General features: G+C 47.4%; 2 protein-coding genes across 2 annotated transcripts; one reads left to right on the forward strand and one right to left on the reverse strand.

Moving 5' to 3' along the window:
* The first annotated feature begins 1,611 nt into the window (after positions 1-1,611).
* LOC125525057 (thaumatin-like protein 1b) lies at positions 1,612-3,688 on the forward strand. Its single transcript, XM_048690068.2, has 3 exons — positions 1,612-1,798; positions 1,967-2,657; positions 3,556-3,688. Exons 1-3 carry the CDS (start codon positions 1,750-1,752, stop codon positions 3,686-3,688), a joined length of 873 nt encoding a protein of 290 aa, XP_048546025.2. The 5' UTR covers positions 1,612-1,749.
* A 107-nt stretch (positions 3,689-3,795) lies between these two features.
* LOC125525058 (putative F-box/FBD/LRR-repeat protein At5g56810) lies at positions 3,796-6,725 on the reverse strand. The gene is made up of 5 exons (XM_087534354.1): positions 6,571-6,725; positions 6,348-6,449; positions 5,055-5,972; positions 4,799-4,960; positions 3,796-4,701 (listed from the first exon to the last, which is right to left on the reverse strand). The coding sequence occupies exons 1-5, from the start codon at positions 6,622-6,624 to the stop codon at positions 4,360-4,362; spliced, it is 1,578 nt and encodes a 525-aa protein (XP_087390480.1). The 5' UTR covers positions 6,625-6,725; the 3' UTR covers positions 3,796-4,359.
* Between the last annotated feature and the right edge of the window lie 6,681 nt (positions 6,726-13,406).

Below are 13,406 nucleotides of genomic sequence, written 5' to 3' on the forward strand. Positions count from 1 at the left end.
AATCTAGGTTTGCCAAGTTGGTTATACCTAGCAATGGCGATGTTTTTTGCATCGTTACCTTGTTGAAGGCATTGCTCGGATATGCTCATACGGTTCTTTAGGATGAAAATCTAGAATCTGACCTTTGGTGGTTGGATCCGGTGATGACGGCGCTTGAACGTCACTCCCTTCCTGAAGGCATTGCCGTTTAAGAACCTTGTTGTCTTTGTGATGTCATGAGATGGTTGGTGCGGATATGGTCTTAGTTGTAGATTATCGATCGAGGATTTAGTTGCATTGGGGTATTTTCTTTTTTCTCGCTTAGGCATTGCTTTGGTCTTATATGACTTTGCTATTTGCCAGCGTGTTTGTGTGTGTGTGTTGGTGTTGGCTGTGTGCATCCTAGCTATGCAGAGACCGGGTGTATGCTCAATGTGTTTGTATCCACTTGATACTTCACTTTGAATCAATAAAGTTCACCCTTTATCGAAAAATGATCTTGCGTGTGCGTAGGAATTTTTTTGAAATTACTGTGTTCCCCAACACAAGGAGCACCCACCGTCATGCCAGCCGCTGTCAACACCCATACAACGGCAACCGTCGCCGCCATCCCGCATCAAGCGCCGTCGACGTCGGAGGAATCTCTGACCGCCATGCGCGTCCTATGACGAGCCCGGACACTGGACCCCAAGATCCGCTGCCACCGGTGCCGCCACAAGGACCCGTCTCCTGGCCCGTCATCCGCGGCGGAGGGGACGCCGCCACCACCACGGCCGGATCCAGGCCAGCCATCGTCGTCGCTACCGCAAAGACCGGATCCGGGCTGGACGCCGCCGCCACCGCCACCGGCCACGCCCAGCCCCACCTCCATCCTCAAGCCACGCCCAGCCGATCTCCACGCCACACGCATTAGAACTCCACCCGCTCCCCAAGCACCGCCGTCGGGAGCCGTCGTGCCATCGTGGATCGAGGGAGAGGCCGCCCCCATGGATCCAACGCCCTTACCGCAAATCCAGGAGAAGGAGGAACAACCCTCCGCCACCGCCGACCAACGCACGGGCTTAGCCCCGCACCAACCCCAGGCGGCGACGGAGAGGGAAGAGGGAGATCAAGGGGGTCGCTGGCCGCTGGGCTATCGCCTCTCGTGTCGTCCGCGGGAGGGGGGCGACGGAAGAGGGTCGAGAGAAACCACGAGCTGCAGCTATGCCACTCAAAAAGTTACTCGATTCCTCGGGTGATGCCAAGCATTCTCTTTATATATAGTACTCCCCCTATAAACAAATACAAGAGCATTTAGAATAATATTATAATGATCTAAATGATCTTGTATATTTTTTTACAAAGGGAGTACTCCTGATTGTTGTTTGAGCCTTTCACTCCAAGAAATAAAATTCTTATTTGATCCAATCATGGTTGGGATTTTAAAACACATACTGTTTAAATGAGTCAACTCACCGGCCGAGGCGAGGCTTAATATAACGAAGATGCTCACCTAACTTGCAATTTGCAAACCACGTTTGATGTCTAATCTCTTAATAGTTTATACTGGAAATCAACTTTGGAGATCGAATGAACCTTTCTTCAATGTTTGTAGCTTCCTCCATCCCTTAGTTTAGTACCTCCTAACAGCAATAGGTCAGTTAATCACTAGTTAATTAGATGATCACATCACATGCATGATGCATGGACGTGTTAAGAATTGATAATTTTTGTGTCATCATCTCACTCAAGTTTTGATCCCTTCTCTTCTCCCTCTCTTCCTCCGGCTCCATGGGAGGAGCACTTCTGCTCTCTCTGCTCTGCTTCGCCTTCCTCAAAGGTACACTGTAGTTAACATTAATCACTCTTTATTTGTGTTCCTGTGCCACTGTTAATAAGTTTGTTAATGCGCTTCTTAATTTTTGTGTTAAATTTCCAGTTACTATTAGTTAAGCTTGTATCTCATCAATGGACACAATATATGGATTTTGTACTTAATGGCCACCAGGAGCAAGGCCTTCGACGTTCACAGTGAAGAACAACTGCGGCTATACCGTGTGGCCGGGCATCCTCTCCAACGCCGGCGTGGTACCGCCGTCCACCACCGGCTTCGCGCTCTCCCCGGGCGAGTCCCGCGCCGTGGACGTCGCGGATGGCTGGTCCGGCCGCATGTGGGGCCGCACGCTCTGCGTGCAGAGCTCCTCCTCTGGCGCCGGCTTCGCCTGCGCCACCGGTGACTGCGGCTCTGACACAGTCGAGTGCTCCGGCCACGGTGCGGCCCCGCCAGCCACGCTGGCCGAGTTCACGCTCGCTTCCATCGGAGGCGACGACTTCTACGACGTGAGCCTCGTCGACGGCTTCAACGTGCCGGTGCTGATCGCGCCGGCGAACGGGAGCTGCCCGGCCACGGACTGCCCCGCCGACCTGAACGTGCAGTGCCCGCCGGAGCTGCGCGTCGTCGTGGCCGGCGAGACAGTGGCGTGCCGGAGCGCGTGCGAGGCGTTCGGGACGGAGGCGTACTGCTGCAGCGGCGAGCACGGGACGCCGGCGACGTGCGCGCCCACGGCCTACTCCCGGCTGTTCAAGGCCGCGTGCCCGCGCGCCTACAGCTACGCCTACGACGACGCGACGTCCACGTTCACGTGCGCAGGCGGCAGTGCCGGCTACGGCGTCGTGTTCTGCCCCGCCGGCGGGTCGAGGTACGCTCGTTGGGTCATTGTCGTTGGACGTGCTCGGCACGTCGTGGCCATTTGGCATTTCGATCGCTTCTTTTTCTTTTGGACGTGTGCATGTGGACAGCGTAGCATGCATCATGCACGGCTTGACACGAATTATATTACTGTTAAATTAACTAGTGCTCTATATTATTATGTGGACACGAATTATATCTAGATGTACTTTAGCAAAACTGTAGTATTATATTATGTGATGAACCTCTTTTTTAAGATATTATGTGATATTCCCTCAAAAAAAATTATTATGTGATAAACCTACCGATCCCAACTCTCCATAGAAGGCATCTTTATGCTTAAATGAGATGCTAACTTTTTTTTTTTGCGGAGAAATGAGATGCTAACTGCATGAAAGGAAGTACTCCCTCAGTAAAGAAGTATAAGAGCATCTAGATATACTTTAGTGATTTAAACTATTATATTTCTTTAGGAAGGCAGTAGTAACTAAACTCTCAATGCATAGGTGATTAACTCCCTTTAGCTATACTTCATTTAATTATGTAGCAACTAAACTCTCTCGTGCATAATCATCAGTTTGCATAGTTTCACATGTTTGGGTGATTGGGTCACCAAACTAGTTTCGGGCATGGCAGAGGTCTCAATCTATTCGAGCAGCAAAGTTGAGTTATTGGCAGTTTTCTAAATTTTGGAGGTGGGATAGGGGTACTCTCCTTGAGATGCTCTCTGCTCAAATTGGCCGCAATGTGTGCGCGAGTTGTCAGTTTACAAGTAACATGTTAGCGTCAGTAGTTTCCCTTGGGCTTGCAGAAATAGTTCATTTAGCTACAGCAATCTAACAACGATATACACGCATGTACATCATTCATGAGCTAATACTGATACTTTTCTCTTGTCCTGGACCCAGTGGGAACCAGGTGTCGCCACCGACAAGTGCCGCCTACCCACCAATGGTGTTCTCGTCTCAGGGCGCAGATCCGGCGACAATCACCCTCCTTCCTCTCCTCATGGCCATCTTTCAAGTGATGTCGATGCAGTGAACTGGGTGATCCGAAACATTCAGCAAAATTTGCTGGAGGATGGAACCGGGCTCGGTTGGCATTCACCCAAACAAACGGCAGATTCATCGCGATACCAACCTGCACCGCAAAGAACACTTCAGGTTCCTCCTCGACCGGGCAGTTCCTCCTCGACTTGGCAGTGGCATGGTTTCAGAGTGTGTTCTCTCGGATCCCACCCGAGCAGTATTAGGCCATAAGGCAAATTTTGTTTAGATGCTCTGTATTTTGGAGAGATATTACATTTTTCATCTCAAGGCGCGGACCTAGAGAGAGTCTTCTTCTTTCAGGAGCTGGCAAATGTGTACATGAATAGATAGAGTGCAATTAAGTTTGTTTGAGTTTTCACCATTCAGAGTTCTTTCAGTACCTCCAATAATAACCCTCTTACAGGTTGAAACAAGGCAAAATGAGGAAGAAAAAAAAATAGCAGATGCACTGGAGACACATAAAAGGCAGAACAAGATTTTTTGCTATGATGAACCAGAGATTACTTGTTTTTTATTAAGAGGGGCAAAGCCCTATGGATTCCATTTATAGACACCAAAACAGTCACTACACTCTACAGGGGCATTCTCCCAGCTACACTGAATGCTGCATACTGCAGACTACACAAGATTAATTGACAGCGCGTAGATGCGAAAAGGATTGGTTTACTCACTGTGAAGGGGGGCATCTAAGACGGTGATCACCTTACCAAAGCGCTTCGAGGTTCGCTGTGCCCATTCACAGACCCTTGGTAAAATTCTTTCAAGGCCTATATTCCACTGGTAAGACTTATCACCCCATATTGCTTCTGTGAGCCTTGGTTCGATTGTCAGCTGCTCAAGAACAGAAGCATTTCCCAAGATAGAGCACGCCAGCTCAATCTGAGACTTGTAACACTGAAACCCACCCATGAAGACCGTCTTAAGATGATCATGGCGACACATACAGGGACCTTCCGCCCCCGCCACCTCGGCACTGAAGAAAGCACCGGGACTCAGATAGTGCATCTGCATTGGAAGCTTGCAATCATTCGGTCAAACTAATCAAACTACAATTCTTTCTTGAAGGTTCATATATTTAGTCAACAAATAAAATGGTACTCACATGCAAGTGCAACGTCTCCAGTCGGGGTGCAGCGTCCAACCAATGGGCCAGTTGAAGAAGTCCATTATCTTCATTTATTTCTCTACAATAGACGACAATTTGGCAAGTCATATGCCTCAGATGCATAAACATGCCCTGTGGTCTTAATGGCAGCTCCAGGGACTGAAACATGACAGGAACAAATAAGATGACACTGACAGTAACACCAAGTTTCAAGAATTATGAGGTAAGCTAAAAGAAAAAAAATTAAGATAACCTGTGCATATGTTGATATAATAGCTCGCACAATTAATATCTTCACTGGGGAAATGCTTGTAATTATATTGAATGCATGGGCCAGTGCATAAGGATTAGTGGTATCAAACGCAATTGTCGCCTTCTCTAATTTTGAGCAACCATGAAGCACTATAGGGATCAGTCGTCCTTCATACTCAAAATGAGCAAGATCAGCTGCATGAATAACAACCATCTGGACATCCGTTCCAGCAATCAGCAAATTTTGAAGTTTATCGAGTCTGTTTGGTACGATGAAGTCATCCACACCGGAACACCTGATGATCTCTAAGTCCTCAAGTCTTGAACAATTTGCAAGCAAGCCTGGAAAATCTCCAAATATCTGAACAGATTTCAAAACAAGCCTTCTGAGTATTGTAAAGCGGCATATTCCTGAGCTTGGCTTTATAGAAACACTGGCGAGAGACAAGGACTGCACAAGTGAGCTACCTTGAGCATCTAAGGCCTCAAGAGGAAAATGGGGAACTTCTTCAACTGGGTAATCAAATATCTTCAAATCAAAATCTATTGTTTTTGCCTTTGATGAAGCGGCAAACTCAATCCACCTGTCAAGATGTTCAGAGTCCTCGATGAGCAGGCCACACTTGATGCTGAACTTATTGATTCCTACCCCACTATGATGTTGAATAACTGAATTTACAGTCTCAATGAACTTTGCTCGTGTTATTTTGGTACCACACTGATTGGTGGATTGGTCACTGGTGCCAGTGCCATTAACCTGATCAGCGGAATTGTCATCGGTGTTAGAATCCACATCACTGCGTTCATTGAAACATAGGTTGCAGTGGAATCTCCAGAACGTAGTCCAACTTCTTGAAACAATGCTTGTCCTCACGGCCTCTTTCAGTGGCAGCAGTGAGATTATAACCGGCTGAACCTCCTACGACAAGAGAGGACCTGAATTTTTAGAGGGGTTGCATTTTATCTAAAAGTAACTGGCTGACACAATGAGCTGAAAGTGCATGTATTTTGAAGGAGAAATGCGAGCAGATGCAGACTGCAACCTTTTTGCTGTAGAGGGGTTTAGTTTAACTGTAACTAAAGAATGAAGGTTCAGAAATCTGAACGAGATATATGAGCAGATGCAAGCTGCAGTTTTTTCAGTGTAGTTTCATCAATTAAGCAAGATATGTGAACAAGAGTTGAAGCCCACAGCAGCAAATCCCGCAAAACAAGTCTTTTTTGTCCCAGAGTTCGAGATCCGTGGTCCGTCTAAGGGGGGAAATTGAGGAAGTAATAATGGAATGGAAGTTACCGCCGGAAGGTCCTCCATCCGGAAGGACGGCCCGTCGGCGACGCCGTGGTGGTTCTCCGACCTGCTCCTCTTGCCCGCCGCCTCCTCTTCCATGGGCTGCTGCAGGGAGGGAGGGAGGAACCCTAGGTTAACAGAGAAAGGGAGGGCAACTCCGCAGATCGATCCATCCATCAGCGAAACATAGGAGAGAGGATTGGGGAGAGGAAGATAATGCTGCTCACCTTCGATCTGGAGAAGGGGGAGGAGGAGCTGCTTCGTCTTCCCCGGCTCCGGCCATCTCTGCTGCTCCTCTCCGACCAGAGGAGAGAGGAGCTCAGTTCACTTCGACTCTTTTTTTTCTTTTTTTTACACAAGAGGAATGCAATGGGGAAGTGGAGGTGCGGTAACTCTGTGCCTACGGAGCAGATCGGTTTACATGATACCGCAAAACATTTTTTTTTCATATTTTTATAGTATAACATTTGTTCCGGTCAAATACATTCCATAAAAATCTTTCATGTCGAATATAGAGCCCATTTGTCTGTAGTTAAATTTACAATCAGATACCTAAAAGGTAACCCAAAACACCCTGAAAACAAAGTGTAAATTACAATTGGCTTCATACTCGTCTGTGTCGTCCATGGCGCTGGCATCGTCTGCAGGTGTGGCGTGCTTCAGCCAGGCGCGACGTGCTTGAGCAGGATCGCCTCGAAGAGATCCTGGAGGCTGAGCAGCGACCCGTCGAGCAAGCCCTCAAAGCGCATCGCCTCCGCCTCCATCTCGTACACGGCCCACGGCGGGGAAACCGCCGCACCCGGCCGTCTGGCGGTGGCTTTGGTGGTGGTGCGGCCAAGGAACCTGACCGCCTCATCCACCCTTCGGACGACCTCGTCTCCTCACGCCACCACATCCTTGATGATGTTGTCGATGTTGTGCCAAACGACGCTCTCCGTTTTGGAGATGCCCACGATTCTGACGGGTCGACCTCGGGGTCGGATGCGGGAGGCTCTACCTGCTCCATGGCGACATGCACCGAGGGAGGAGCAACGTTGAGGCGACGACGAGCTTAGTGGCAGCGAAAGTGCAGAACGGAGGCGGTTGGGCCAGAAATTTCACTCCCACCAGGTTCTGTAAAAAGATGGAGGAATCCTAGAAATATGGCGGGAGGGACGAAATATACAGGTCCCCGTAAAAATATTTACGGGACGAGCCGTTTTGCAGGACCTGGTTAAGACGATTTTTGTCCTGGGCATATAAAACAATGGTTATTTTGCGGGACGAGGCGATTTATAGAATCTGCTTTAGAACATCTCTAGTAGATGGCGCTAATTTATCCACTGACGGTCATTCTCAGATGAGGATAATTTATCCTTCATCGCTTATGCCTAGCCAATATTTACTCCACCCCTTGGTAACGAAGTAAAGAAATCTCCATACTTCTTTCCACCTCCTCTGCCTCTCCTCCTTCCCCATCCCGCCGCAGGCGACCCTTCCTCTCAGCCCTTGCCCTGCCATTCCCCGCCACTCCCCTCCTCCCAATGGCCGGACCCCGTGGTCAGCAGTCCCCGCGACCGATCCGCAGCGCGAATCCACGCGCCACGAGAGTCGCGCATCCTCAAACGATGCTTCTTCAAGCCACCGACGCCACGAGACTGCAGCCTCATCGAACCGCCTCGCTGGCTTCCCCGAACTCCCCGCACCGCGGCAGCCGTAGAGGAAGTACTTGGGTGTCCGACAGTGGGGTTGGGGATGTAGGTGGCGGAGTGTTGGAAATATTCCCTAGAGGCAATAATAAATTGGTTATTATTATATTTCCTTGTTCATGATAATCGTTTATTATCCATGCTAGAATTGTATTGATAGGAAACTCAGATACATGTGTGGATACATAGACAACACCATGTCCCTAGTAAGCCTCTAGTTGACTAGCTCGTTGATTAATAGATGGTTACGGTTTCCTGACCATGGACATTGGATGTCGTTGATAACGGGATCACATCATTAGGAGAATGATGTGATGGACAAGACCCAATCGTAAGCTTAGCACAAGATCATGTAGTTCGTATGCTAAAGCTTTTCTAATGTCAAGTATCATTTCCTTAGACCATGAGATTGTGCAACTCCCGAATACCGTAGGAGTGCTTTGGGTGTGCCAAACGTCACAACCTAACTGGGTGGCTATAAAGTTACACTACAGGTATCTCCGAAAGTGTCTGTTGGGTTGGCACGAATCGAGACTGGGATTTGTCACTCCGTGTAAACGGAGAGGTATCTCTGGGCCCACTCGGTAGGACATCATCATAATGTGCACAATGTGATCAAGGAGTTGATCACGGGATGATGTGTTACTGAACGAGTAAAGAGACTTGCCGGTAACGAGATTGAACAAGGTATCGGGATACCGACGATCGAATCTCGGGCAAGTATCGTACCGCTAGACAAAGGGAATTGTATACGAGATTGATTAAGTCCTTGACATCATGGTTCATCCGATGAGATCATCGTGGAACATGTGGGAGCCAACATGGGTATCCAGATCCCGCTGTTGTTTATTGACCAGAGAGTTATCTCGGTCATGTCTGCATGGTTCCCGAACCTGTAGGGTCTACACACTTAAGGTTCGATGACGCTAGGGTTATAGGGAATAGATATACGTGGTTACCGAATGTTGTTCGGAGTCCCGGATGAGATCCCGGACGTCACGAGGAGTTCCGGAATCGTCCGGAGGTAAAGATTTATATATGGGAAGTCTTGTTTTGGTCACCGGAAAAGTTTCAGGTTTTATCGGTAACATACCGGGACCACCAGGAGGGTCCCGGGGGTCCACCAAGTGGGGCCACCGGCCCCGGAGGGCTGCATGGGCCAAGTGTGGGAGGGGACCAGCCCCGGGTGGGCTGGTGTGCCCCCTCCCCCCACAAGGGCCCAAGGCGCCTAGGGTTTGGGGAGGGGGCGTCCCACCTAGCTTGGGGGGCAAGTTTCCCCTCTTCCCCCCTTGGCCGCCCCACCAGATGGGATCTGGGCTGGCCGCCGCCCCTAGGGTGGAACCCTAGGTGGGGGCGCAGCCCCCTCCCTCTCCCCTATATATAGTTGAGGTCTTTGGGGCTGCCAACACATGAGTTTTGACCTCTCCCTGGCGCAGCCCTACCTCTCTCCCTCCTCGTCTCTTGCGGTGCTTGGCGAAGCCCTGCTGGAGTACCACGCTCCTCCACCACCACCACGCCATCGTGCTGCTGCTGGATGGAGTCTTCCTCAACCTCTCCTTCTCTCCTTGCTGGATCAAGGCATGGGAGACATCACTGGGCTGTACGTGTGTTGAACGCGGAGGTGCCGTCCGTTCGGCACTAGGATCTCCGGTGATTTGGATCACGACGAGTACGACTCCTTCAACCCCGTTCTCTTGAACGCTTCCGCTTAGCGATCTACAAGGGTATGTAGATGCACTCTCCTTCCCTTCGTTGCTGGTCTCTCCATAGATAGATCTTGGTGATGCGTAGAAAATTTTGAATTTCTGCTACGTTCCCCAACAGTGGCATCATGAGCTAGGTCTATGCGTAGTTTCTATGCACGAGTAGAACACAAAGTAGTTGTGGGCGTTTATTTTGTTCAATATGCTTACCGTTACTAGTCCAATCTTGATTCGGCGGCATCGTGGGATGAAGCGGCCCGGACCGACCTTACACGTACTCTTACGTGAGACTGGTTCCACCGACTGACATGCACTAGTTGCATAAGGTGGCTAGCGGGTGTCTGTCTCTCCCACTTTAGTCGGATCGGATTCGATGAAAAGGGTCCTTATGAAGGGTAAATAGCAATTGGCATATCACGTTGTGGTTTTTGCGTAGGTAAGAAACGTTCTTGCTAGAAACCCATAGCAGCCACGTAAAACATGCAAACAACAATTAGAGGACGTCTAACTTGTTTTTGCAGGGTATGCTATGTGATGTGATATGGCCAAGAAGAATGTGATGAATGATATGTGGTGTATGAGATTGATTATGTTCTTTTAATAGGAATCACGACTTGCATGTCGATGAGTATGACAACCGGCAGGAGCCATAGGAGTTGTCTTTATTTATTGTATGACATGCGTGTCATTGAACAATGCCATGTAATTACTTTACTTTATTGCTAACCGGTAGCCATAGTAGTAGAAGTAATAAGTTGGCGAGACAACTTCATGGAGACACGATGATGGAGATCATGGTGTCATGCCGGTGACAAGATAATCATGGAGCCCCAAGATGGAGATCAAAGGAGCTATATGATATTGGCCATATCATGTCACTATTTTTGATTGCATGTGATGTTTATCATGTTTTTGCATCTTATTTGCTTAGAACGACGGTAGTAAATAAGATGATCCCTCATTAAAATTTCAAGAAAGTGTTCCCCCTAACTGTGCGCCGTTGCGAAAGTTCGTCGTTTCGAAGCACCACGTGATGATCGGGTGTGATAGATTCTTACGTTCGAATACAACGGGTGTTGACGAGCCTAGCATGTATAGACATGGCCTCGGAACACATGCGAAACACTTAGGTTAACTTGACGAGCCTAGCATGTACAGACATGGCCTCGGAACACAAGAGACCGAAAGGTCGAGCATGAGTCGTATGGTAGATGCGATCAACATGAAGGTGTTCACCGATGATGACTAGTCCGTCTCACGTGATGATCGGACACGGCCTAGTTGACTCGGATCATGTAATCACTTAGATGACTAGAGGGATGTCTATCTGAGTGGGAGTTCATAAGATGAACTTAATTATCCTGAACATAGTCAAAAGGTCTTCGCAAATTATGTCGTAGCTCGCGCTTCAGTTCTACTGTTTAGATATGTTCCTAGAGAAAATTTAGTTGAAAGTTGATAGTAGCAATTATGCGGACTAGGTCCGTAAAATGAGGATTGTCCTCATTGCTTCGTAGAAGGCTTATGTCCTTAATGCACTGCTCAGTGTGCTGAACCTCGAACATCGTCTGTGGATGTTGCGAACATCTGACATACACATTTTGATAACTACGTGATAGTTCAGTTAAACGGTTTAGAGTTGAGGCACCGAAGACATTTTAAAACGTCGCGAAACATATGAGATGTTTCGAGGGCTGAAATTGGGATTTCAGGCTCGTGCCCACGTCAAGAGGTATAAGACTTCCGACGATTTTTCTTAGCCTGCAAACTAAGGGAGAAAAGCTCAATTGTTGAGCTTGTGCTCAGATTGTCTGAGTACAACAATCATTTGAATCAAGTCGGAGTTGATCTTCCAGATGATATAGTGATGTTTCTCCGAAGTCATTACCACCAAGCTGCTAGAGCTTCGTGATGAACTATAATATATCAGGGACATATATGATGATCCTTGAGATATTCGCGATGTTTGACACCACAAAAGTAGAAATCAAGAAGGAGCATCAATTGTTGATGGTTGGTGAAACCACTAGTTTCAAGAAGGGCAAGGGCAAGAAGGGATACTTCATGAAACGGCAAATCAGCTGCTGCTCTAGTGAAGAAACCCAAGGTTGAACCCAAACCCGAGACTAAGTGCTTCTGTAATAAGGGGAACAGCCACTGGAGCAGAATTACCCTAGATACTTGGTAGATGAGAAGGCTGGCAAGGTCGATAGAAGTATATGGATATACATTGTGTTAATGTGTACTTTACTAGTAGTCCTAGTAGCACCATGATATTAGATACCGGTTCGGTTGCTAAGTGTTAGTAAACTCGAAATAAAAGGCTGCGGAGTAAACGAAGACTAGCTAAAGGTGAGCTGGCGATATGTGTTGGAAGTTTTTCCCAAGCTTGATGTGATCAAGCATCGCACGCTCCCTCTACCATCGAGATTGGTGTTTGCATTGAGCATAGACGTGATTGGATTATGTCTATCGCAATATGGTTATTCATTTAAGGAGAATAATGGTTACTCTGTTTATTTGAATAATACCTTCAATGGTCTTGCACGTAAAATGAATGGTTTATTGAATCTCGATCGTAGTGATACACATTTTCATGCCAAAGGTATAAGATAGTAATGATAGTACCACACAAATGTGGCACTGCAATTTGAGTCATATCGGTATAAAACGCATGAAGGAGCTCCATATTGATGGATCTTTGGACTCGCTCATTTTTGAAAGGATTGAGACATGCGAACCATGTTTGTTGGTAGATATGCATACAGATGGATCGTTTGGACTCACTTGATTTTGAATCACTTGAGACATGCAAATCATACCACATGGGCAAGATGATTGAAAAGCCTCGTTTTCAGTAAGATGGAACAAGAAAGCAACTTGTTGGAAGTAATACATCTTGATGTGTGCAGTCCAATGAGTGCTGAGGCATGTAGTGGATATCGTTATGTTCTTACTTCACAGATGATTTGAGTAGATACTGAGTATATTTACTTGATGAAACATAAGTCTGAATTATTGAAAGGTTCAAGTAATTTCAGAGTGAAGTTGAACATCGTCGTGACAAGAGGATAAAATGTCTATGATATGATCGTAGAGATGAATATCTGAATTACGAGTTTGGCACAGAATTAAGACATTGTGGAAATTGTTTCACAACTAATACAGCCTGGAACACCATAGTGTGATGGTGTGTCCGAACATCATAACTGCACCCTGTTGGATATGATGCATACCATGATGTCTCTTATCGAATTACCACGATAGTTTATGGGTTAGGCATTAGAGACAACCACATTCACTTTAAATAGGGCGCCATGTAATTCCGATGAGATGACACCGTATGAACTATGGTTTAGAGAAACCTAAGATGTCATTTCTTAAAAGTTTGGGGCTGCAACGCTTATGTGAAAAAGTTTCAGGCTGATAAGCTCAAACCCAAAGAGGATAAATGCATCTTCATAGGACACCCAAAACAATTGGGTATACCTCCTGTCTCAGATCCGAAAGCAATAGGGATAGTTTCTGAAATCGGGTCCTTTCTCAAGAAAAGGGTTTCTCTCGAAAGAATTGAGTGGGAGGATGGTGGAGACTTGATGAGGTTATTGAACCGTCTCTTCAACTAGTGTGTGGTGGGGCACAGGGAGTTGTTCCTGTGGCACCTACACCAATTT

This window comes from Triticum urartu, chromosome 7A (assembly GCF_056163025.1).
Source record: "Triticum urartu cultivar PI428250 chromosome 7A, HENAU_Tu73, whole genome shotgun sequence".
Taxonomy (NCBI): Eukaryota; Viridiplantae; Streptophyta; class Magnoliopsida; order Poales; family Poaceae; genus Triticum; species Triticum urartu.